This window comes from Staurois parvus, unplaced genomic scaffold (genome assembly GCF_062004578.1).
Source record: "Staurois parvus isolate SC_StPar_1 unplaced genomic scaffold, SC_StPar_1.0 ptg002925l, whole genome shotgun sequence".
NCBI classification, from domain to species: Eukaryota; Metazoa; Chordata; class Amphibia; order Anura; family Ranidae; genus Staurois; species Staurois parvus.
In genome coordinates, this window is record NW_028320721.1 from 29,326 (window position 1) to 56,914 (window position 27,589).

The 27,589-nt window shown below is 47.7% G+C and overlaps 1 protein-coding gene across 1 annotated transcript; it reads right to left on the minus strand.

The window, feature by feature from the left end:
- CHCHD4 (coiled-coil-helix-coiled-coil-helix domain containing 4) lies at window positions 1–27,546 on the minus strand. Its single transcript, XM_089666949.1, has 3 exons — window positions 27,409–27,546; window positions 18,259–18,357; window positions 1–3,470 (listed from the first exon to the last, which is right to left on the minus strand). The coding sequence occupies exons 1-3, from the start codon at window positions 27,428–27,430 to the stop codon at window positions 3,178–3,180; spliced, it is 414 nt and encodes a 137-aa protein (XP_089523075.1). The 5' UTR covers window positions 27,431–27,546; the 3' UTR covers window positions 1–3,177.
- Between the last annotated feature and the right edge of the window lie 43 nt (window positions 27,547–27,589).

The window sequence follows — 27,589 nt, forward strand, 5'->3', positions numbered from 1 at the left end:
TTCTGCAACAAAAGGTAAAAAGGTTTTAATTTCTTCAAGTAGCACACCTGGTCACACAGCATCACGGGCAGAGTCTGGCTGATTCAGTGCAGTGTGGAGGAGAGGCAGCGGTGGAACAATCGGGTTTCAGGCACAGACATAATTGGAGAGTGAATGTTCTGATTCCAGCGTCTACGGCTCAGCCTTGGCAAAACGAAGAGAGAAGAGTCACCAGGTCCTTATAACCTCGGAGGGTCCAGTCCCCCCATATTCGTGCATTTTACTTTTTGGTAGATACTGAAGAGATGAATCACCCGGAGGCTCTTAAAATCTCTGGTGGACCCTGCTGGGGGGTATTTGCGCTTGAGTTCCTGGGTCTGGACACAGCCATCAGGGGGGTTTAGGGTGGGTTGGGGTCCTACACTCCCTGTTTTGGTTCTGAACCCAACTTCCTATCAAGGGATATGCATCAAGAGAAGTGACTGTGGAAGGAGGGGAAGGAGGGTGTACACCCAATTGACATGCTCCAGGAAACATAATGGGGGTTATTTACTAAAACTGGAGCGCTGAAAACCTGCTGCAACTCCACACAGGAACCAATCAGCTTCCAGGTTTTATAGTCACAGATTAAAGGAACAAGCTGAAGTTGGAAGCTGATTGGCTACCATGCAGAGCTTCACCAGATTTTGCACGCTCCAGTTTTAGTAAATCTCCTCCAAAACGTCTTCTGAACCGACTCTTTAACAGGCAACTTCTAGGGTGGACACGTGGCAGATGCCGTTGCCGGGAGGTTCCAAAAGTCAACTTTCAGAATACATTCCAGGTCCATCAAAACAAAAGACGTGCAAAGTATTGTAGTTCATTTCCTTCAGGAAGCAGCCACAGCTAGGATAGAAAGGTCTGTCTCCTGCCAGCAAGCCGCAGAGAAGGACCCTCTCTCTCACTGTGGGAAAGCAGCGGTCTCTCTGCAGAGGCCTGATATGCCTCCCACTGAGTCACACCAATAAGTCTACAATCAGTAAGAACTTGCTTACTGTGGATTGGAGAGCTCAGGCTCAGCTGAGTGTCTGGCAAGTTTTTCTACTCCGGCTGTGGCTGCTTTTATTCTGCAGCTGCTGGCAGAGGGCAGGCTTTTCTACTCCGGCTGTGGCCACTTTTATTCTGCAGCTGCTGGCAGGGGGCAGGCTTTTCTACTCCGGCTGTGGCTGCTTTTATTCTGCAGCTGCTGGCAGAGAGCAGGCTTTTCTACTCCGGCTGTGGCTGCTTTTATTCTGCAGCTGCTGGCAGAGAGCAGGCTTTTCTACTCCGGCTGTGGCTGCTTTTATTCTGCAGCTGCTGGCAGAGGGCAGGCTTTTCTACTCCGGCTGTGGCTGCTTTTATTCTGCAGCTGCTGGCAGAGGGCAGGCTTTTCTATTCCGGCTGTGGCTGCTTTTATTCTGCAGCTGCTGGCAGAGGGCAGGCTTTTCTACTCTGCCAGCAGCTGCTTTTATTCTGCAGCTGCTGGCAGACAGCAAGCTTTTCTACTCTGGCTGTGGCTGCTTTTATTCTGCAGCTGCTGGCAGACAGCAGGCTTTTCTACTCTGGTTGTGGCTGCTATTATTCTTCAGCTGCTGGAAGAGGGCAGGCTTTTCTACTCCGGCTGTGGTTGCTTTTAATTCTGCAGCTGCTGGTAGAGGGCAGGCTTTTCTACTCCAGCTGTGGCTGCTTTTATTCTGCAGCTGCTGGCAGGCTTTTCTACTCTGGTTGTGGCTGCTATTATTCTTCAGCTGCTGGAAGAGGGCAGGCTTTTCTACTCCGGCTGTGGCTGTTTTTAATCTGCAGCTGCTGGAAGAGGGCAGGCTTTTCTACTCCAGCCATGGCTGCTTTTAATCTGCAGCTGCAGGTAGAGGGCAGGCTTTTCTACTCCAGCTGTGGCTGCTTTTATTCTGCAGCTGCTGGCAGACAGCAGGCTTTTCTACTCTGGTTGTGGCTGCTATTATTCTTCAGCTGCTGGAAGAGGGCAGGCTTTTCTACTCCGCCTGTGGCTGCTTTTAATAAATGCCTTACTTTTTATATACATCTACTAACTTTAGAGCTTCGGCTCTGCAGGATAGAAGGTCACAATGGGACCTTCTCTGCACAATGCTGGCAGGGGACAGGTTTTTCTACTAAGACTGTGGCTGCTTTCTAAACCAAACTCATTCACCCTGCTTTTTAGTTATGGTTTTACCACCCCCCAGCTCCCCCCTTTAGCTGCAGAGGTGTGGGTGGGGGTGTCCGCATACTGTGGCCGTGAAGTTTTGCTTTGTGGCCAAGACAGGAATTATACCCCGTCACTTTAAGTGAATGGAGACACTCTACAAATGCTTTGCACACGGATTACTTTTCTCAGAGCAATGCTAATGTGAACGAGCCCTAAGGCCCCGGTTTTTCTCACCAGAGGATCTGTCCGCCGATTCCCCGCTGAGTGGACCAGCCGGATCACAGGTCCATGTCTGCTCCGCCTATGCAGAGCAGACACAGCCTGCTCTCCTCTATGGGATGAAAACGGACCGGCTGTCCGTTTACACCCAACTGCCCTCCAATCCAGCCAGATGGAGGGGAACCAATCACCTGTTAGTTTTTGCCAGATCGGTGGTACTTGGGTGCAAAAGGACATAAAACAGGGGACCTTCTCTGCTGGCAGGGACAGGCTTTACTACCCAAGCTGTGGCTGCTTTCTAATGAAAAACTAAGATTTTGCATTTTTTATTTTTGCACTTGGAATGGTTTGAGTTCGTCTTGTTCTCCTACGGCACTAAGACCATCTACAGGACGCTGCCCACAGATAAGCGCGCGTTTATGCGCCGGTTGTTACGGAGGTAACTCTTTCACCATCTTGATTCTAGGGAACAAGTGAGGGTAGTAATAGCCCAACTACAGCTTGTGGTTCCTGAACTTCACAAGCAAATGAATGAACCTCAGAACGTTTAACTCGAATTTCATCACATTATTATACAACAATCGCACTTCCAGCTTATAGGTGGATCAGAAATGAAGGAAACAACATGGCGTTCGTCCCGAGGTGTGACTGCCGTAATGCAGCTATGGTAGGAAATCATAGTGGACCGTGGATAAAGGTAGTAGAGTGGTAGCACAGCTCCCCTTCCCATTTCGTGGTCCGCAGAACAGTGGGAGCCAAAAGGATCAGAATGGGAGGCTTCTGCCCCCTCCCCACTATTAGCTGGACTCCCGGTTCTCCACGGCTTCCGCTGCTACTGCCTCCGGCTGTGTTCCCTGGTTGTCTTTGCTGCTCTCCTCCTCCTCATCTTCCTGTGGGTAGAGGTCGGGGTATTTCTGCATGCACTCCTGCATGGCCCGGAACTGGTCTAGGCAGTCCGAGCCCTTCACCTCCTCCTGGCTGTAGTGGAAGCAGGAGAAGGCCGCTTTGAACTGCTCCCCACATGGCCCGCTGGCCATTCCGCCCAGGCAAGGGCAGTTCCAATTGATGTCTCCATTCGGCAAAATCAAACCTGTGTTGGGAAAAAAAAAAAAAGAAAAGAAAAAAGGAAAGTATGAATAGTCTTCACAACTTTCAAGAGAACATGTCACCTACACACCACCGCTCACCTGACCCAGAGGATGTACTGCATCATTCAACCCACTTCCTCTGAGCCCAGACTGTCCTGAACCTGCACCCAGCCTGTGACTGTATAGTAAAAAGAGAAGCAGCACAGGGATGAGCTTATAGAAAGAGAAGCAGCACAGTGATGAGCTTATCACCATCACTTTGCTCTCTACTCCTATCGGCATGCTCTAGGCCAGGGGTGGGCAAACTTTTTGACTTGAGGGCCGCAATGGGTTCATATATTGGACCCGGGGGCCGGACCAAGAGTAGATGAATGATGTGTATGTGTCATCCATAGTAAGTATAGTAATATTCCCCCATAGTAAGCATAGTAATTCATCCCCCATATAGTAATTCATCCCCCCTATAGTAATTCATCCCCCCTATAGTAATTCATCCCCCATAGTAATTCATCCCCCCTATAGTAATTCATCCCCCTATAGTAATTCATCCCCCCTATAGTAATTCATCCCCCCTATAGTAATACATCCCCCCTATAGTAATACATCCCCCATATAGTAATACATCCCCCATATAGTAATTCATCCCCCATATAGTAATACATCCCCCATATAGTAATACATCCCCCATATAGTAATACATCCCCCATATAGTAATTCATCCCCCATATAGTAATTCATCCCCCATATAGTAATTCATCCCCCATATAGTAATTCATCCCCCGTATAGTAATTCATCCCCCATATAGTAATTCATCCCCCATAGTAATTCATCCCCCATATTAAGTCCCCAAGTCCCCCCTGTGTCAATTCACTTACCTTTGCTCCGCGCGTTCCTCTCGCCGTGTTCCCGCGCCGTTCCGGTGTAGCATGAAAATCTGTCTCCTATGAGGATCTGTCCCCCTCGATGTATCTGCGCATGTGCCAGTTTCAGGCAGTAGCAGCCGATCGGCGATCTCCGGCACATGCGCAGATACGTCGAGGGGGACAGATCCTCATAGGAGACAGATTTTCATGCTACACCGGTCTTCAGGGCGGACTGTGAGAGGAGCCTAGCGGGAGCCTAGCTCCGCGGGCCAGATTAAAAGGTCCGCCGGGCCGTAGTTTGCCCATTGCTGCTCTAGGCCATCCTGAACCTGCACCCAGCCTGTGACTGTATAGTAAAAAGAGAAGCAGCTCAGTGATGAGCTTATCACTGTCACTTTGCTCTATGCTCCCATCAGCATGCTCCAGGCCATCCTGAACCTGCACCCAGCCTGTGACTGTATAGTAAAAAGAGAAGCAGCACAGGGATGAGCTCCTCTGTTAAGTGTAGTATATCCTGAAGAATCTTAAATAATGACGGTTAGAAACATTTACAAACTCGTAGGTAAAACAGGCTCAATAAAATCGTCAGAGTGCAGAGGCTCGATCCACCATGCGAGAACCCGCTGTGCCGGCCAGCAGCTGCAGGGGGAGCTGAGAATCAGATGTCCAAGATGGCCGCTGCAAGTTCCGGGATCGCTGAAGCGCGCACTGTCCAGAGGACCGCAACCAGATAAGACGTGGGCGAGGAACAGGTGTGGAACGGTGATGCGTATCGGAGAATGCGCAAAGCTCCTTCTTCAAGACCGATCGGTGCGCTCCAGCGATCCTAGAACTTACAGCGGCTATCTTGGACATCTGATCCTCAGCTCCCCCCCCCCCCCGCAGCTGCTGGTTCTCGCATGGTGGATCGAGCCTCTGCACTCTGACGATTTTATTGAGCCTGTTTTAAATACGAGTTTCTAACTGGCATTATTTAAGATTCTCCTGATATACTGCACTTAGAAGCGCCCTCCTGTTCTATCCTCTTCCACATACAGATTTTGCTTCAACTGCTAGAAGTGCTGCCCGGTCCCTGTTGTCCAGTGTCTCCTCCATCCCCGGCTGACATCTCTCAGCCCACAGCCTCCTCCATTGTTGCGCCCAATACATATCCTCTATGAGCTTATCACTGTCCCTTTGCTCTCTCCAGGCCATCCTGAACCTGCACCTAACCTGTGACTGTACAGTAAAAAGAGAAGCACCACAGTGATGAGCTTCTCTCTACTCCTATCAGCATGCTCCAGGCCACCTTAAACCTGCCCCCAGGCTCTGACTGGACAGTAAAAAAAGAAGCAGCAGCACAGAAGTGATCTTATCACTATCACTTTGCTCTGTCCAGGTCGTCCTGAACCTACACCCAGCCTGTGACTGGCCAGTAAAAGGAGAAGCAGCACAGAAATGAGCTCATCGATGTTACTTTGCTCTCTCTAGGCCGACCTCAACCTACACCCAGCCTGTCCAGTAAAAGGAGAAGCAGCACAGTGATCAGCTAATCACTGTCACTTTGCTCTTTCCTTCTATGAGCATGCTCCTTGTGACCTGAGAATGACAGTATGGCCCTGTCCCTGACTTCCAGGGCATTTGAGCAGCACAGTCTAGTCAGGGACACACCCCTAGCGCACACACTGTATGGGTCATCTCTGCTCTCACCTCCTGCTCCTCACTCTTTTAGACTGACAGCACTGTGCAATGCTGTCAGAGTGTTGGTTGGCTCAGAGTGCAGACCATCCCTCTCCCAGGGCTTAGCGTAGCCGTGTTGGCAATTACAGAAAGCCAAAACAAAAACAACAATGCTGGTAGCTGTTATTATTATACAGGATTTATATATTATTATTATACAGGATTTATATATTATTATTATTATACAGGATTTATATATTATTATACAGGATTTATATTTTATTATTATTATACAGGATTTATATTTTATTATTATTATACAGGATTTATATATTATTATTATTATACAGGATTTATGGAGCCAACAGTTTGCTCAGCACTTTACAATATAACGGGAGACAATACAGCAACAATACAGTTCAATACAAGAGGGATAGGAGGGCCCTGATCCTGGGAGCTTACAATCTAAAGACAGTGTTTCTCAACCTTTTTCAGTTGAGGCGCCCTCTGCAATCGCGGACGGTCCCGAGGCGCCCCCTGCAATCGCGGACGGTCCCGAGGCGCCCCCTCTGCAATCGCGGACGGTCCCGAGGCGCCCCCTCTGCAATCGCGGACGGTCCCGAGGCGCCCCCTCTGCAATCGCGGACGGTCCCGAGGCGCCCCCTCTGCAATCGCGGACGGTCCCGAGGCGCCCCCTCTGCAATCGCGGACGGTCCCGAGGCGCCCCCTCTGCAATCGCGGACGGTCCCGAGGCGCCCCCTCTGCAATCGCGGACGGTCCCGAGGCGCCCCCTCTGCAATCGCGGACGGTCCCGAGGCGCCCCCTCTGCAATCGCGGACGGTCCCGAGGCTCCCCCTCTGCAATCGCGGACGGTCCCGAGGCTCCCCCTCTGCAATCGCGGACGGTCCCGAGGCGCCCCCTCTGCAATCGCGGACGGTCCCGAGGCGCCCCCTCTGCAATCGCGGACGGTCCCGAGGCGCCCCCTCTGCATTCGCGGACGGTCCCGAGGCGCCCCCTCTGCAACGCGGACGGTCCCGAGGCGCACCCTCTGCAATCGCGGACGGTCCCGAGGCGCACCCTCTGCAATCGCGGACGGTCCCCGAGCGCACCCTCTGCAACGCGGACGGTCCCGAGGCCACCCTCTGCAATCGCGGACGGTCCCGAGGCACCCCTCTGCAATCGCGGACGGTCCCGAGGCACCCTCTGCAATCGCGGACGGTCCCGAGGCACCCTCTGCAATCGCGGACGGTCCCGAGGCACCCTCTGCAATCGCGGACGGTCCCGAGGCACCCTCTGCAATCGCGGACGGTCCCGAGGCACCCTCTGCAATCGCGGACGGTCCCGAGGCACCCCTCTGCAATCGCGGACGGTCCCGAGGCACCCTCTGCAATCGCGGACGGTCCCGAGGCACCCTCTGCAATCGCGGGAGGTCCCGAGGCACCCTCTGCAATCGCGGGACGGTCCCGAGGCACCCTCTGCAATCGCGGACGGTCCGAGGCACCCTCTACAATTGTGGACTGGGCACCCTGGTTGAGAAAGGCTGATCTAAGATATACCAGCTGTAATTTAGAGCAGATCTCTAGCAAAACAAAAAATAAAAATGAATAGCCCACTAAAAATAAAAACCCAAAACCAGTTTCTGCTGTAACAGAGATTTCACCTGCAGTACTCTTTTTCTTCCACTAGATGTCATTAGTTTAATGGCCAGTATCATTCAACCAATTTCCTCTGAGCCCAATTCATCTTGAATTTGTCCCCAGGCTGACACTGAACAGTCAGAGAAGAAGCACCGCGCAACTGTCATTCAAAGTGTGAGCGCTGAAACCTGAAAAAATGGTCAGGGCAGGAAGGGGGTAAAAGTGCCCGGTATTGAAATGGATAAGTACCTGAAAAGAAAATAATTTCACTCAACCAGTCCTGTCCTTGGGCAAGGGCCCTACATTAAAATGGCCATGGCACAGTGCCAGTGTGCACCTAGTCTTTTTTTTTTTTTCCTCCCCATTGACCTAAAGATCTGCAATGCAGCATCAAACTTCCACGAGGTCACTAAGCCCCGCCCACATTTATCCAACCCCCTGCTGGGACGGGCGGATGACGCGGTGTAAACCGTGCCCTGCGATGCCCCGGAGTAATTCCCAGCGACCTGCTGCTAAGGTTGCCGGTGACATAATGCCCGGCTCCCCTCACAAAGCTCTCTGGAATGCTGGGCCGTGTTTTCAATGTTTTTTTTCGAGGTCAGTGGCAGCATTAGACAATGTCTTCCACCCCGCTGCCCCCCAAACCACTGAACGAGTGACAGGCGGGATGAATCCAACTATTCACATCTCTCAGCCAGCTGCTGCCCGCTTGTGACACCAGGCTTTTCAGAAGCAGTCAGAAGTGGCAGACGAATCAATGAGAGGATGGCGTTAACTCTGCGGAAGCCGGCCCTGGCATCGGAGGCGGAGGGGCTTCTACCGACGGAGAACAATTAACAGTGAAATGATAACATTCTATCCCTCGGGATCTGTGTGGATGCCATCCCAGCTCCAGGCATTCTTCTGCTGGCGCTTCCCACTTTGTCAGTAGTAAAGTTAAAGAGGAACTCGGGGATGACAGAAAAGATGCCAAATGATTGCAGCTCTGGGATCAATCAGGGTTTGTTTACACTGGCTTCAAAATGCGGCATTGGACACACAATGGAAGCACTCTGAATGCCAATCAATTATTATAATACAGGATTTATATAGCGCCAGTTTGCTCAGCGCTTTACAATGGACTTCTCCAGGACTTCCCCCATCCTCTGGAACTCACTAAACCAACCCATCAGACAGTCACCTTCCCTCCTCACCTTTAGGTGCACCCTGAAAACACATCTCTTCAGGGAAGCCTACCCCACCCTCACCTAACAACCGATCTCCTCCACTCCTCCCACCATTCTATCCCCCACAGCCACTTCCTCCTGTACCACTACCCCCTCCCTCCTAGATTGTAAGCTCCAAGGAGCAGGGCCCTCGAACCCCTCATGTATTGTATTGTTACTGTCTTGTCTCATGTTCTGTCCCCCACTATAATGTACAGCGCTGAGCATACCTTTTAGCACTAAATACTGTATAATAATATAACGGGAGACAATACAGCAACAATACAGTTCAGTACAGAAGGAATAGGAGGGCCGTAATCCTGGGAGCTTACAATCTAAAGGAAGGGGGAGGTGCTACAAAAGGCGATAGCTGTAGGCGATGATCTGGTGGAGGTGATTCAAGTACAGTTCTTAGGTGGGGCAGGCTTCCCTGAATAAGTGAGTTTTCAGAGGAGTTCCAGATGATGGGAAGAGGCTCTGGATAAGTCCTAAAGGGAGACAATACAGCAACAATACAGTTCAATACAAGAGGGATAGGAGGGCCCTGATCCTGGGAGCTTACAATCTAGGAGGGAGGGGCTAGTGGTACAAAAGGTAACTGTGGGGGATGGACTGGTTGGAAGCGTAGAAGATTCCATTATTAGCTGAGGGCAGGATAGGCTTCCCTGAAGAGAGGTTTTCAGAGATCGCCTAAAAGTGAGCAGAGAAGGCGATAGTCTGATAAATTAGGGTAGAGAGTTACAGAGGATGGGGGAAGCTCTGGAGAAGTCCTGGAGACGAGCATGGGAGGAGGAGACAAGGGAGCTAGAGAGCAGGAGGTCGTGGGAGGAGCCGAGTGTACAGTTTGGGTGATATTTGGAGACCAGATTGGTGATGTAATTTGGGGCGGAGTTATAAATGGCTTTATATGTTATTGTTAATGTTTTGAATTTTATTCGTTGGGCAATGGGAAGCCAGTGGAGGGATTGGCAGAGAGGGGTGGAGGATACTGAGTGGAGATCAGTGGAGGGATTGGCAGAGAGGGGTGGAGGACACTGAGTGGAGGCCAGTGGAGGGATTGGCAGAGAGGGGTGGAGGACACTGAGTGAAGACCAGTGGAGGGATTGGCAGAGAGGGGTGGAGGACACTGAGTGAAGGCCGGTGGAGGGATTGGCAGAGAGGGATGGAGGACACTGAGTGGAGGTCAGTGGAGGGATTGGCAGAGAGGGATGGAGGACACTGAGTGGAGGGATTGGCAGAGAGGGATGGAGGACACTGAGTGGAGGTCAGTGGAGGGATTGGCAGAGAGGGGTGGAGGACACTGAGTGGAGGGATTGGCAGAGAGGGATAGAGGACACTGAGTGGAGGGATTGGCAGAGAGGGATGGAGGACACTGAGTGGAGGGATTGGCAGAGAGGGATGGAGGACACTGAGTGGAGGGATTGGCAGAGAGGGATGGAGGACACTGAGTGGAGGGATTGGCAGAGAGGGATTGAGGACACTGAGTGGAGGGATTGGCAGAGAGGGGTGGAGGACACTGAGTGGAAGCCAGTGGAGGGATTTGCAGAGAGGGATGGAGGATACTGAGTGGAGGGATTGGCAGAGAGGGATGGAGGATACTGAGTGGAGGGATTTGCAGAGAGGGATGGAGGATACTGAGTGGAGGGATTGGCAGAGAGGGGTGGAGGACACTGAGTGGAAGCCAGTGGAGGGATTTGCAGAGAGGGATGGAGGATACTGAGTGGAGGGATTGGCAGAGAGGGATGGAGGATACTGAGTGGAGGGATTTGCAGAGAGGGATGGCAGATATGGAATGGTTCAATGCTGCTGTCACTGAATAAAATGGTAATCTTACAGTCCTGTTCACATGTTGCGTTTGCTTAAAAAAAATGATACCCCGGGTCGCTTTCTGGTGCTTCAAAAGGGTCTACAAAGCCTCCATAGAAGTCTATAGCAACGCTCGCTTACAGCCCTTGCAGATTTTGAGAGGCTTTTATTCAGCTTTAGCTTCGCTTTGTTTTGGAGGTATTGCAGGTAGGAGATCTCTCAGGATGCACTGGGAAACCAACAAGCAAACCAGAAAGACGCCATCAGTCACTTCTGGTTCCTGTGTATATATTCTGGAAGCGGTTGGTGCTGACGTCACAACTGGGGTGAAGGTGAGCGTGGTCTGGACTGGAGTGGAGCAATTAGCAGAGAGCGTACATGGTGTGCAAAATGGGAACACTACAGTGGAAGGTGAGTGGGGACCAGAGAGAGGACTGAGCAGCAGAGGAGCAGCAGAGCTGGGGGACCGGAGCAGGAGAAACTAGCAATGTCCCATGTGGTGCCCAGTGTGGGAGTAATATAGCAGGAGGTGAGTGGGGACAAGAGAGTGGGGAGGATCAGGAAACCAGAGGATCAGCAGAGCTGGGGGTTACTATTGAGTGGGGGATCACTAGAGCTGGAGTGTTACTACTGAGCGGGGGGGGGGATCCGCTGAATGAAGGTACTATTGCTGGGGATCAGCAGAGCTGGGGGCTTTCTACTCAGTGGGGGAATCAGCAGAGCTGGGGGCTTACTACTCAGCGGGGGAATCAGCAGAGCTGGGGGCTTACTACTCAGCGGGGGAATCAGCAGAGCTGGGGGGTTTACTACTCAGCGGGGGAATCAGCAGAGCTGGGGGGTTTACTACTCAGTGGGGGGAATCAGCAGAGCTGGGGGGTTTACTACTCAGTGGGGGGAATCAGCAGAGCTGGGGGGTTTACTACTCAGTGGGGGAATCAGCAGAGCTGGGGGGTTTACTACTCAGCGGGGGGAATCAGCAGAGCTGGGGGGTTTACTACTCAGCGGGGGAATCAGCAGAGCTGGGGGGTTTACTACTCAGCGGGGGGAATCAGCAGAGCTGGGGGGTTTACTACTCAGCGGGGGAATCAGCAGAGCTGGGGGGTTTACTACTCAGCGGGGGAATCAGCAGAGCTGGGGGGGGGTTACTACTGAGCTGGGGTTCTGCCCCATGGGGGTACTACTGACCTGGGGGGGGGGGGGGATTCTAGATTCTACTGGGCCCCATTAAAACAAAATGAAAATGAACACACAGGGCATTTGTCAAGCTTCATTAAAGCATCCCTGAAGTATCACAAACACGTCAAAGCAGCATGTGGAAGCAGCATGTGGAAGCAGCATGTGGAAGCAGCATGTGGAAGCAGCATGTGGAAGCAGCATGTGGAAGCAGCATGTGGAAGCAGCATGTGGAAGCAGCATGTGGAAGCAGCAGGCGCTCTGGTGTGTTAGAGCCGAAGCCGGTGTAAACGAGCCGAACAAATTATGAAATGTGTTTCTTTTTTCCAGTTGTAACTACCTGAATCAGAATGCCTGGGAATTCCGGAAGCAGTGACATCACCCATAGGCTCCCATGTCCCAGCCATTGTCAGTGCGCCCCCCCCCCTTCCCTCCCACCACCACGGGCTGACATAATGGTGGTTTTAACCCTTTCCTACCCATTTCCTATCTGGGAGAAAAAAAAAAAGTTATATATACTTTAACCACTTGCTGTGTGCTCACAGTACATTTCCTGAGTTGGGGGGTGCAGGCTCAGCAATGTACGGTGCGGGCTTTCTTCCAGGTTTGGGGCGTACCTGCGAATGCCCCCCTGCTGACCTGTGCGCAGCCATCCACAGCACTGCGCACGAGCTGACAGGGAGGAGAACTGTTTTGTTTACAAACAGTTCTCCTCCCCGTTGGAGATGCTCAGCAATCACCGGCGAGTAATCAACGGCCAGGACCCGGTGATTGACAGCTGCAAATGGCGGTGCGGGTAGGGCGCGCGCCCCCCTACCTGGAAATGCGAAATCACACACACACACACACACACACACACACACACACACACGTTTTTGATCCCCTGCTGCCCTGTAGCGGTATTTCTGCTATAGGGTGATCAGGAAGCGGTTAAAGTGCCTCTGATTAGCCCCAAATAAAGTTCAGCTGTTCTAGTAGGTCTTTCCTGACATTTTCTTAGTCACATCCTACAGCAAAAGCCATGGTTCGCAGAGAGCTTCCAAAGTATCAGAGGGATCTCATTGTTAAAAAAGGTATCAGTCAGGAGAAGGGGACAAAAGAATTTCCAAGGCATTAGATGTACCATGGAACACAGTGAAGACGGTCATCAAGTGGAGACAATATGGCGCAACAGTGACATCACCAACAGTGACATCACCAACAGTGACATCACCAAGAACTGGATGTCCCTCCAAAATTGATGAAAAGACGAGAAGAAAACTTGTCTGGGAGGCACATGAAAGGAGCTGCAGGAATATCTGTCAACGCCTGGCTGTGTGGTCCATGTGACAATCTCCCGTGTTCTTCATATGTTGGGCTATGGGGTAGAGGGGAAGACGGAAGAATTTTCTTACGAAGAAAAACATCCAAGCCCGGCTACATTTTGCAAAAACACATCTGAAGTCTCCCAATAGCATGTGGGAAAATGTGTTCTGGTCTGATGGAACCAAGGGTGAACCTTTTGTCCATAATTCCAAAAGATTCCAAAAACAACACTGCACATCACCGAAAGAACACCATACCCACTGTGAAGCATGGTGGTGGCAGCATCCTGCTTTGGGGCTGTTTCTCTTCAGCTGGAACTGCAGCCTCAGTCCATGTAGAGGAAATTATGAACAGTTCCAAATACCAGTCAATATTGGCACAAAACCTTCCGGCTTCTGCTAGAAAGCTGAACATGAAGAGGTACTTCGCCTTTCAGCATGACAACCACCCAAAGCATCCATCCACATCCATACACAAAGGAACGGCTTCACCAGAAGAGGAAAGTTCTGGAATGGCCCAGCCAGAGCCCAGACCTGAATCCAATGGACAATCTGCGGGGTGATCTGAAGAGGGCTGTGCGCAGGAGATGACATGCAATCTGACAGATCTGGAGAGTGGGAAAATATTGCCAAGTCAGGATGTGCCGTGCTGATAGACTCCTCCCCCAAAAAGACGGAGTGCTGGAATCACATCAAAAGGGGCTTCAACAAAAGGATTAGTGTAAGGGTGTGAACACTTATGCAACCAGATTATTTTTTATTTTTAATTCCCTCCACCTAAAAGATTTCAGTTTGTTGTTCCAACTGAGATACAGTTTATAGGTCACATTAAAAAGGTGGAAAAAGTTCTGAATTGATTTATCTTTGTCTCTTTTTGGACATCACAGAAACATTTTAAAAGGGGTGTGTAGACTTTTATATCCACTGTATCCCATAGTTTGTAGACGCTATAACTGCCACACAAACCAATCAATATTAAAGTGTTCCTGAACCCCCAACAGTACAATCAGTCTGTAGATGCAGTAAAGCATGCTTGTTATACTCACTGTGGGACCTAAGGGGCTAATCCTCTGCACTGTGTAAAAAGGATGTTTGATCCTGTCTCCTCTGATCCTCCCCTTCTTCCAGTGTCCCCCTCTTATCGTCTAAGACATATCGTGTGAAGACAATCTGCACATACTCAGTTTGGTGTGTATTACTAGACTAGTTTTTTTTTTCCTTGGGAGAGTGCATGTGATCAAGACAGGGTCAAATCAGCACTGTCCAGACAGAGGGTTAGGGGTTCTGCATCCTCCTAGAGCAGAAGAAAAAAAATCCTCCTACAAGCTTTTGCTCTGCTGGACACTGATAGAAGTCACAAGACTGCTATAGATTGCTGAGAAAAGGGATTTAGCAGTTTATATTTACTAAAATAATTACATTTCTATGTTGTGTGTACTGTGGGAGACCGGATACAGTGAACGCGGGGTCCGGGGAGAGCGGATACAGTGAACGCGGGGTCCGGGGAGAGCGGATACAGTGAACGCGGGGTCCGGGGAGAGCGGATACAGTGAACGCGGGGTCCGGGGAGAGCGGATACAGTGAACGCGGGGTCCGGGGAGAGCGGATACAGTGAACGCGGGGTCCGGGGAGAGCGGATACAGTGAACGCGGGGTCCGGGGAGAGCGGATACAGTGAACGCGGGGTCCGGGGAGAGCGGATACAGTGAACGCGGGGTCCGGGGAGAGCGGATACAGTGAACGCGGGGTCCGGGGAGAGCGGATACAGTGAACGCGGGGTCCGGGGAGAGCGGATACAGTGAACGCGGGGTCCGGGGAGAGCGGATACAGTGAACGCGGGGTCCGGGGAGAGCGGATACAGTGAACGCGGGGTCCGGGGAGAGCGGATACAGTGAACGCGGGGTCCGGGGAGAGCGGATACAGTGAACGCGGGGTCCGGGGAGAGCGGATACAGTGAACGCGGGGTCCGGGGAGAGCGGATACAGTGAACGCGGGGTCCGGGGAGAGCGGATACAGTGAATGCGGGGTCCGGGGAGAGCGGATACAGTGAATGCGGGGTCCGGGGAGAGCGGATATAGTGAATGCAGGGTCCGGGGAGAGCGGATATAGTGAATGCGGGGTCCGGGGAGAGCGGATACAGTGAATGCGGGGTCCGGGGAGAGCGGATACAGTGAATGCGGGGTCCGGGGAGAGCGGATACAGTGAATGCGGGGTCCGGGGAGAGCGGATACAGTGAATGCGGGGTCCGGGGAGAGCGGATATAGTGAATGCGGGGTCCGGGGAGAGGGGATATAGTGAATGCGGGGTCCGGGGAGAGCGGATATAGTGAATGCGGGGTCCGGGGAGAGCGGATATAGTGAATGCGGGGTCCGGGGAGAGCGGATATAGTGAATGCGGGGTCCGGGGAGAGCGGATATAGTGAATGCGGGGTCCGGGGTTTAGTAACACTTTAATGGGAATTCATTTTTTTTTTTTTACCGAAGACATGCAGCAGAATACATTTTGGCCTAAATTTATGAAGAAATTAGATTTTTATTATTATTTGATATGTTTAATAACAGAAAGTAGAAAATATTTTTCCTTTCAAAATGTTTGGTCTTTTTTTTAATTAAGTAACAAATAAGCCCAGTGGTGATCAGACATCACCAAAAGAAAGCTCTATTTGTGTGAAAGAAATGATATAAATTACATTTGCATACAGTGTTGCACAACAGCGCAATTTCCAGTTAAAGTAGCGCAGTGCTGAATAGCAAAAAAAAAAAAAAATAATAATAATAACCCCCCAGTCATGAAGGGGGGGGGGTAAAACCATCCGGAGGTCAAGTATTTATAAATCTGTAATGTGCGCGACTGTCTGCCGGCGTTTGATTGGATTGATTTAAGGAACTGTACAATCCAAGGCCAAAACATCCTGTGCCGTAGCTCCTCCCCCTTTAATGAACACGTACAGATAATCCGCGTGTACGTGCTTCCCATACCAGGACACGCAAAGAGACATCGCTGACTCGGCATGCTGGGATAATCTGTTTTTTTTGGATCGGCGTCCATTGCAAGCTTAACCCCCCTGTACTGGACCGAATTCTTACAGGCAGACCACTCTGAGTCCGAGGGCAGAAGCGATCGGTGAATTCATAAGAATCCGCCGCCAATGCCGAAGTCTGAGATCTGCGTTCCGCGACACCCCCTGGACTTTGTGTGCGATGGAGGAAAAAAAAAAAAAAAAAGTGCGTTAATGCTGCCCCCTGGGGACAAAGGCAGGGAACTGACATGAAAATGTCTAAAACACAACGATCTTCACGATCCAAAAAAAAAAAAAAAAAAGCAGAGCGAACAAAATATAAAATGAAAGTATTCCTGGACTGTATTTATAGAGAGCAAGCAGACGCAGTCTCAAAGGGATCGTTCCAGAACCAGCGCAAGCAGTACCGCGCTGCACATATATCTGAAGGGCGCTCAGCTGCAGAGGTGTTATGAGCAACATGGTGGACCAAGCGTGAAGGAAATGGCTGTAAAAATAACAGACTAAATCGCAGCAAATCACTGGAAGAGTCCAAGCTGAAGAGTAATACACAACACAGGATACTTTCCCCTGTTCTCGCCTTTCAACATGAAATCACAATAGTTCAGACGTATCAATTTTTTTTTTTTTAAAAAGAAACCTCTTGAGATCCAGTGACATCATTGCATCAGTCTGCTGGTTTGGTGGGAGAAGCTGGCGGGTTCCTATAAATTCCACAGCACCCTGCCTCCTAGTATGAAAGAACACATCCTCTGCATCCCATTAGATGTGCATTCTCTCTCCGGCTGGTCGCTTGTTGGCGCAGACTTTAGCTGTACAATTGGCAGTTGCTTAAGCATGCACATTTAAAAGGGATGCAGGGGATGTGTTTTTTGGCACCACTGACAGTAGAAATGGAGCACTATACCTCACACTGACACAAATGTCCCATCCCTGGTGCCAGTGACAGGAACAGCGCCCCACCATTGGTGTCAAAGGCAGGAACAGCGCCCCACCATTGGTTTCAGTGGGAGGAATAGTGCCCCATCATTGGTGTCAGTGGGAGGAATAGTGCCCCATCATTGGTATCAGTGGGAGGACTAGTGCCCCATCATTGGTGTCAGGGGGAGGAATAGTGCCCCATCATTGGTGTCAGGGGGAGGAATAGTGCCCCATCATTGGTGTCAGTGGGGGGAATAGTGCCCCATCATTGGTATTAGTGGGAGGAATAGTGCCCCATCATTGGTATCAGTGGGAGGAATAGTGCCCCATCATTGGTGTCAGTGAGAGGAATAGTGCCCCATCATTGGTATCAGTGGGAGGAATAGTGCCCCATCATTGGTATCAGTGGGAGGAATAGTGCCCCATCATTGGTGTCAGTGGGAGGAATAGTGCCCCATCATTGGTGTCAGTGGGAGGAATAGTGCCCCATCATTGGTGCCAGGGGGAGGAATAGTGCCCCATCATTGGTGCCAGGGGGAGGAATAGTGCCCCATCATTGGTGTCAGCGGGAGGAATAGTGTCCCATCATTGGTGTCAGGGGGAGGAATAGTGCCCCATCATTGGTGTCAGTGGGAGGAATAGTGCCCCATCATTGGTATTAGTGGGAGGAATAGTGCCCCATCATTGGTGTCAGGGGGAGGAATAGTGCCCCATCATTGGTGTCAGTGGGAGGAATAGTGCCCCATCATTGGTGTCAGGGGGAGGAATAGTGCCCCATCATTGGTGTCAGTGGGAGGAATAGTGCCCCATCATTGGTGTCAGTGGGAGGAATAGTGCCCCATCATTGGTGTCAGTGGGAGGAATAGTGCCCCATCATTGGTGTCAGTGGGAGGAATAGTGCCCCATCATTGGTGTCAGTGGGAGGAATAGTGCCCCATCATTGGTGTCAGTGGGAAGAATAGTGCCCCATCATTGGTGTCAGTGGGAGGAATAGTGCCCCATCATTGGTATCAGTGGGAGGAATAGTGTCCCATCATTGATGTCAGTGGGAGGAATAGCGCCCCAAACGCTGAATAAGGGCAAGCAAAGGGCCACATCTGACCCTCGAGCCGCTGTTTGGAGACCACGGATCTAAACGAGAACATTCAGACAGACGTATCGGACAGAACACACACACCCGCGCCGCGCTCTGGACTCACTCACCGTGATCTTCATAGGGATCGTTGGGATCGTCTGCTATCAGCTCCGCACTGCTTGGCGTGTCATGATCTTCTTTGGTAACAAAAATGATTTTGTCCTTTCCTAAATGAGAACAGAAAAGATCGATGACGATTAAGAAGGTATTTCAACCGCCGAGTACGGAGCGATGTGTGCTTCTCTAGGTATTCGGTGACAACCCTGAACAGACTCAAGCATTTTAACTTGGGGCCATTTATTTAAAAAAAACACAAAAAAATTAAAATTAAACAAAAAAAAACCCAAAACAAACACCAACAAAAAAACAAAACAAACACCAACAAAAACAAACACCACCAAAACAAACACCACCAAAACAAACACCAACAAAAACAAACACCAACAAAACAAACACCAACAAAACAAACACCAACAAAACAAACACCAACAAAAACAAACACCAACAAAAACAAACACCAACAAAAACAAACACCAACAAAAACAAACACCAACAAAAACAAACACCAACAAAAACAAACACCAACAAAACAAACACCAACAAAACAAACACCACCAAAACAAACACCAACAAAACAAACACCACCAAAAACAAACACCAACAAAAAAAACCCAAAAAAACACAAAAACCCCCAAAAAAACTGCACAGCGATTCGCTCAGCAAACCTCCATGTTCTGTGTGAATTGGGCAAAACCAATATTTTATTACTATGGGCGGCAGTAAAATACGGCATTATGTCCGCTACATAGAGATACGCAGGTCCTTGTGACATGAGATACAATGTAACAGTTCTGGAGAACACTAGAGGGAATTAGAAGATAAATGGAACCAATAGATGTCTCTCCTGCACTCCTGAGCTCCATCCTCTCCTCTGAATGTTCTTTCATTATGGGCGGTAGTAATACTGCATTATGGCCACTACGGGGAGCCGAGGAGCACAGGCAATACATTGTTTAGGCGCGGTTCACACCAAGGCGTTTTTTTATGGCATTTTTGCAGAAAGGCACTACAGTCTATGTAACATGGTTTCCTATGCGACACGTTCATATCTATGCTTTTTTCAGTCGCTGCCGTAGTGGAAAGGGTCAAGGACTTTTTTTTCTTTTTAAACATAACACGGTGCGTTTTTGGTTCAATAGACTAAAAATGGACACATGGCAGAAACGCATGCAGTCCTTTATTTCCTGTTTTTTTTTTTCCTGCCAATAGGAAAGTATTGACTTTGATGCGATTTTGATGCGACTTTGGATAGATGCAACTTTTATGCAACTTTTTTTTTTGGGGATAATAAGGAAATATGACAGTTCTGTTCATGTAGTACGACTTTGATGTGACTTTACACTGTGGCACTCAAGTAGCATCAAAGTCGCATCCATGTCACACCCATCCAAGGTTGCATTCAAGCCGCACCCATCCACAGTTGCATCAAAGTTGTGCCCATCCAAAGTCGCACCCTTTTCAAGTCACATCAAAGTCGCACCCAAAGTAACATCAAAGTAACATCAAAGTCGCACCCAAAGTCACATCAAAGCCGCACCCAAAGTCGCACCCAAAGTAACATCAAAGTCACATCAAAGCCGCACCCAAAGTCACATCAAAGCCGCACCCAAAGTCACATCAAAGCCGCACCCAAAGTCACATCAAAGCCGCACCCAAAGTCACATCAAAGCCGCACCCAAAGTAACATCAAAGTCGCACCCAAAGTCACATCAAAGCCACACTCCTTCAAAGTCACATCAAAGCCACACTCCTTCAAAGTCACATCAAAGCCGCACCCAAAGTCACATCAAAGCCGCACCCAAAGTCACATCAAAGCCGCACCCAAAGTCACATCAAAGCCGCACCCAAAGTCACATCAAAGCCGCACCCAAAGTCACATCAAAGCCGCACCCAAAGTCACATCAAAGCCGCACCCAAAGGCACATCAAAGCCGCACCCAAAGGCACATCAAAGCCGCACCCAAAGGCACATCAAAGCCGCACCCAAAGGCACATCAAAGCCGCACCCAAAGGCACATCAAAGCCGCACCCAAAGGCACATCAAAGCCGCACCCAAAGGCACATCAAAGCCGCACCCAAAGGCACATCAAAGTCACACCCATCCAAAGCTGCATCAAAGTTGTGCCCATCCAAAGTCCCACCCAAGTCGCATCAAAGTCCCAACCATCCAAAGTCACATCAGTCAATGCTTTCCTAGTGACATGAAAAAAAATGAATGCGCGTCAAACTTATGTTCCAAAGTGCAAAATCCACTGCAAATGGTTCTGGAAAAAAACGCATCAATCACAACACACAGTGGTGTGGACCCAGCCTAAGATTCTCTAGAATTGTTACATTGTATCTCTTGTTGGGTGTATGTATTTCCTATGCTCCTCAGCTCCATCTAGTGCAGGGAAGTTGAATTCCTATCACCCGACGCCTGGGACATGTAGCTCCGGGCAGGTAGCTTTTTTTTTTTTAACCTTCAGCCCTGCTGCGGGCAAGCAGCAGGGCTCACATATCAGGTGGAAGCATTTGGGCGACAGCAGCTTGTCCTGGTTGAGAGATTCCCGGCAATTGAGGCTCGGAAAGAATGTAATACGGTGTGATGTGCACTGCGTTACATTCAGGGGAGCAGAGGGGAGACATCCGGGGTCTTTTAGACCTTGGATGTCTCAATAGGGAGAACCGGTCACCAAAAAAATCAGCACATGTGATAAAAGAAAAAAAGTAAAAATAAAAAAAAACGTAAAAAAGAACGTAAAAAAAAAAACGTAAAAAAGAACGTAAAACGTAAAAAAGAACGTAAGAAAAAAAACTTAAAAAAGAAAAAAAAAAACAAAAAAAACCCGTAAAAAACAAAAGTAAAAAAGAACGAACGTAAAAAAAACCATAAAAGAACGTAAAAAAAAAAAAAACCATAAAAGAATGTAAAAAAAAAAATGTAAAAAAAAAAAAAAGAATGTAAAAAAGAACGTAAAAAAAAAAAACGTAAAAAAGAACGTCAAAAAAAAAAAGTAAAAAAAGAACGTAAAAGAGAACGTAAAAGAGAACGTAAAAGGAAAAAAAAAAACCGTAAACTTTTTTTTGTTTTTTTTTTAATTGGAAAAAATGAAGGTTACACCCAAGAACATAACATACCCCCCAAAAAACTGAGCCCCCCACCCATGTACAAAGTACACGCTGGGGCGCCTACGCATGAAACCGTCGATTGCGATACAAGTTACGTATCGCCGCACACGCCAGAACGAAAGCAATAATTCTAGCACCAGACCTCCTCTAACTATACTGATGACCTAGAACAGGGGTGGGCAAACTTTTTGACTTGAGGGCCGCAATGGGTTCATATATTGGACCCGGGGGCCGGACCAAGAGTAGATGAATGATGTGTATGTGTCATCTATAGTAAGCATAGTAATTAATCCCCCCTATAGTAATTCACCCCCCATATAGTACTTCATCCCCCATATAGTAATACATCCCCCATATAGTAATTCACCCCCCATATAGTACTTCATCCCCCATATAGTAATTCATCCCCCCTATAGTAATTCACCCCCCATATAGTAATTCATCCCCCCTATAGTAATTCATCCCCCCTATAGTAATTCATCCCCCATATAGTAATTCATCCCCCATAGTAATTCATCCCCCCCATATAGTAATTCATCCCCCATAGTAATTCATCCCCCCCATATAGTAATTCACCCCCCATATAGTAATTCATCCCCCATAGTAATTCATCCCCCCCATAGTAATTCATCCCCCCCATAGTAATTCATCCCCCATATAGTAATTCATCCCCCCTATAGTAATTCATCCCCCCCATAGTAATTCATCCCCCATATAGTAATTCATTCCCCATAGTAATTCATCCCCCATATAAGTCCCCAAGTCCCCCCTGTGTCAATTCACTTACCTTTGCTCCGCGCGTTCCTCTCGCCATGTTCCCGCGCCGTTCTGGTGTAGCATGAAAATCTGTCTCCTGTGAGGATCTGTCCCCCTCGACGTATCTGCGCATGTGCCAGTTTCAGGCATTAGCAGCGGATCAGCGATCTCCGGCACATGCGCAGATACGTCGAGGGGGACAGATCCTCACAGGAGACAGATTTTCATGCTACACCGGTCTTCAGGGTGGACTGTGAGAGGAGCCTAGCGGGAGCCTAGCTCCGCGGGCCGGATTAAAAGGTCCGCCGGGCCGTAGTTTGCCCATTGCTGACCTAGAAGGAGGTTTTAAAAGTGTCACCCATATAAAATACAGGGTTCTGAAGTTCGTCGTCATTTCGCGAGCGCACACAAAGATTTGACAAGTTGGATATCGATTTACTCGCTGCAACCTCGTCTTTTATATTTTACAAAAAAAAAATAGGGTAATTTATTACTTTTTTTATGTCCTAAAATTAACCAAACTAGTATTTTTTACTGAAATTTTGCAGTAATATGTGGCATAAAAAACTGGAACTACAATTATTTTATTCTCTCGAGTCTCCAATTTCAGAAAATATATCATGTTTGTGGGTTTTGTGTAATTTTCAGGCCTAAAATGATTTTTTTGTGCAAAAATAAAAAAAAACAAAAAAAAACAAAAAAAAACTTAAAAAAGGCTCTGGCAGCAAACGGGATAACAGTATAAGCCCGACACGCCCCTTTCCATGTGACGGTGCTGACCAATCAAAAGTTCTCTAACCCGAACTGTCACTGCAAGGAAATACTCGGCATCAGCACCAGGGCATCTCTAGTATCCATTCACCTGGCACAACCTCGTCTTTTATATTTTACCAAATATTTGGCCAATTCATTATAATTTGATTTCCCTAAAATTCACCTTAGTGCATTTTTTTTTTTTTTAACTGAAATTTGGGGTTTTTTTAGACCTTCCCGGTAATATCGCATGACATAAAAGATTGGAACTACCACAATGTTATTCTCCATGGTGTCTGTTGTCAGAAAATATATCATGTTTGGGGATGGGGGTGGTTGAGGAACCTTCAGGCCCAAAATGATTTCTAGGGATGCACTGAAATTTCGGTGGCCAAAACGTTTTGGCGAAAAAACCCCTTTTGGCCGTCAGTCAAAATGGAAAAAAAAAAAAACCAAACCACCAATACAGGTGCCGAAAAAAAACCCCGCCCCTCGCCACCGACTGCCTGCCGCCGCTGCCACCGGCCACCGCTGGGTAGTTCTCAGCCTTACCTGAGAAACCATCGAACGATCCCAGCGCTGGGCATAGAGATGAGAGAAGGAAAGATGGCCGACACTCATCTCTATGCCCTTGGAGGACCGGAGCGATGTCACTTCCGGTTCCGGCCATTTTTTTTTCCTTCCAAAAAGCACTGGAACAATGCTTTTTTTTTTATCCAATGCTTTACATTGCAGAGGAGAGATGTGGGGTCTTATTGACCCCCGATGTCTCCATAAAGAGGACCTGTCACTAATTATTTCTCATTGACACCCCATATCTCTCCATAAAGAGGACCTGTCACTAATTATTTCTCATTGACCCCCCATATCTCTCCATAAAGAGGACCTGTCACTAATTATGTCTTATTGACCCCATATCTCTCCATAAAGAGGACCTGTCACTAATTATTTCTCATTGACCCCCCATATCTCTCCATAAAGAGGACCTGTCACTAATTATGTCTTATTGACCCCATATCTCTCAATAAAGAGGACCTGTCACTAATTATGTCTCATTGACCCCATATCTCTCCATAAAGAGGACCTGTCACTAATTATTTCTCATTGACCCCCCATATCTCTCCATAAAGAGGACCTGTCACTAATTATTTCTCATTGACCCCCCATATCTCTCCATAAAGAGGACCTGTCACTAATTATGTCTCATTGACCCCATATCTCTCCATAAAGAGGACCTGTCACTAATTATTTCTCATTGACCCCCCATATCTCTCCATAAAGAGGACCTGTCACTAATTATGTCTTACTGACCCCATATCTCTCCATAAAGAGGACCTGTCACTAATTATGTCTCATTGACCCCATATCTCTCATTGACCCCATATCTCTCTATAAAGAGGACCTGTCACTAATTATTTCTCATTGACCCCATATCTCTCTATAAAGAGGACCTGTCACTAATTATTTCTCATTGACCCCACATCTCTCCATAAAGAGGACCTGTCACTAATTATTGCTCATTGACCCCACATCTCTCTATAAAGAGGACCTGTCACTAATTATTTCTCATTGACCCCCCATATCTCCATAAAGAGGACCTGTCACTAATTATTTCTCATTGACCCCACATCTCTCTATAAAGAGGACCTGTCACTAATTATTTCTCATTGACCCCACATCTCTCCATAAAGAGGACCTGTCACTAATTATTTCTCATTGACCCCACATCTCTCTATAAAGAGGACCTGTCACTAATTATGTCTCATTGACCCCACATCTCTCCATAAAGAGGACCTGTCACTAATTATTTCTCATTGACCCCACATCTCTCTATAAAGAGGACCTGTCACTAATTATTTCTCATTGACCCCACATCTCTCCATAAAGAGGACCTGTCACAAGTTATTTCTTATTAACCCCATATCTCTCCATAAAGAGGACCTGTCACTAATTATTTCTTATTAACCCCATACCTCTCCATAATATTTATATCACAAGGCATGCATGCATTTCTTGTGATAAGAATAAAAGTGATTAAAAAGTTTTTTAAAAAGGGACAATCCAAAAAAAAAATTAAATTAAAAAAAATAAAAAAAAATTAAAGTGCCCCCCCCTGTGCTCACACATAGTGGTGAACATATACATAGGCCACGCCCACATATGTAAACAGTGTTCAAACCACAGGTGAGGTATTGCCACGAACATCGGAGCAAGAGTCATAATTCTCGCACTAGACCTCCTCTGTAACTTTACACCGCTAACCTGCAGAAATTTTTAAAACAAAACCCATGAAGATTTTTTTTTAAGTACCGCAGTTTCACATCATTCCATGAGCATGCGCAATTTTAAAGCGTCACAAGTTGGGTATCTATTTACTCGCCGTGACATTCTCTTTCATATTTTACAAAAAAATTGGGATATATATATATTTCTTTTTTAAATGTTTTTTTTCCAAAAAAAATATTAATTTTAAAAAACTGCGCATTTCGGTTTTCGGCCAAGTGTATTTTGAGTTTTGGTTTTCGGCACCGGAATTTTCATTTCGGTGCACCGTTAATGATTTCTTTTTAAATGTGTGCAAAACAAAAACCGTAAAAACAGCTCTGGCGGTGAAAGGGTTAACACATTGCCTATGTAAAATATAGGGTTCTGAGGTTTGTCGGGGTTTCGCGGGCGCACGCAGTTTTAAGGTTTGGTATATTTTTACTCAGCGCAACCTCTTATGTTTTTTTTTTTTTTTAAAGGGTGATATATTGCGTACGTGCGCTCTAAAATCAGCTTTAGCGTCCAGAACGTGCCGGCTTCTAGAAAATACATCATGTTTGGGGGTTTTAACCATTAGCCGCCCGGGCAATGGCCGTTTGGCGGCTTCAGATGTGCCTCTTCATTCCGGGTGCACGCCATTTGGCGTGCTCCCGCACATGCGCCGTTTGCGGTAATGCAGAGCGGCGCAGCAGCGGGATCTGTCACCGGCCGTGCACCTCGGACACGGCCGATGACAGATCCGAGTACCGGCTCCCGTTGCTGGTACCATGTGACCTGCTGTGACCAATCACAGCAGGTCACATGACAGTTGTATACAATGGATGGCTTCATTCATGATGCCATCCATTGTATACTAGTGCCTAGCTGTGAATGGTCATAGCTAATCACATGCACATGTCATGTGATTAGCTGTGACCAAATCACAGCTAAGCACAAAAAAAAAAAAAAAAAAAGCTGAATGAATCGATTTCATTCAGGTAAATGCTTGCTTATAGCAAAGTAATTCTTTGCTATAAGCAAATTGTGTAAAAAAAAAAAAATACTGATCACTTCCCCAAAGTAGTACAGTGTTACTATGGTAACATTGTACTACTTTGGTCATAGTCAAATATGAAAAAAAAATCTTAAAAAAATTTTAAAAAAAATGTAATAAAAAATAAATAAAAAAATTAAAAAAAAATATATATATATCTTTTTTCATACTGTCACCAGTCAGTGTCCCTGTTAACCGCCATGCCAGTTATATGATGACGCTGTACTGCACTGGTGACAGTATGTAAAAAAAAAAATAGTGAAAATAATTTTTTTAATTTTTTCATTTTCCGAAAAATTATGACATAAAAATACAACTTCAAAAAACTCGCCATTCCTCTTATGAAGTACGTCGGACTGTCTACTCTGCAAAAAGGGGTCATTTGGGGGATATCTGTACTGTCCTGACATTTGGGGGATATCTGTACTGTCTTGACATTTGGGGGATATCTGTACCGTCCTGACATTTGGGGGATATCTGTACCGTCCTGACATTTGGGGGATATCTGTACTATTCTGACATTCTTGGACCTCAAGAAATTAGATTGGCCGTCAGTACTTCAGGATTGATCAATATTCAGATCTATACCATAGTTTGTGAACTCTATAACTTTCCTACAAACTAAATAATACATCCTAATTTGGGTTATTTTCACCAAAGACATGTAGCAGAATACATCTCGGCCTAAATTTATGAAGAACAATTATTTATTTGTAAACTTTTATAACAGAAACAAAGAAAAATGTGGTTTTTTTTCAAAATTTTTGCTCTTTTTTTGTTAATTTAGCAAAAAATAAAAACCCCAGCGGTGATTAAATACCACCAAAAGAAAGCTCTAGTTGTGTGAAGAAAATGATAACATTTTAGTTTGGGTACAATGTTGTATGACCGCGCAATTGTCATTCAAAGTGTGAGAGCGCTGAAACCTGAAAAATGGCCTGGGCAGGAAGGGGTAAAATTGCCCGGTATTGAAATGGTTAAACTAATCTTCAGACCGAAAACTATTTTTTTTTTTTTTTTTAAATAAGTGAGCAAAACAATTTAAAAAAATGTCTCTGGGACTGAAGTGGTTAATGAAGCCATTCTAGTGACCTAGGACCCCTCCAGAGCTCCCTGACCCCCAGTGTGGTGCACAAAATTCATGTGCAATGCCATAGCTGGCCCCTTAACTCCCCTGTGGCCCCATCTCCCCCGCTCAGGGGCCCCTCAGAAGCGGCCCTGCGCACAGTGTCCTTGCTCACCCTCCTGCCTGCAGTAGGACATGTCTGCAGCTCACACTCACACCGGCTCCGCGCTCACTGATAACGTCATCGGTCGCGACAAAAAAAAAAGGAGGACCTCCGGATTAGGTACTGCCCGCTTTACTGCCTGCAGAAGGAAGAGGACCCCGCTTGTGTCTGCCCTTTTCACTGCCTGTACAGG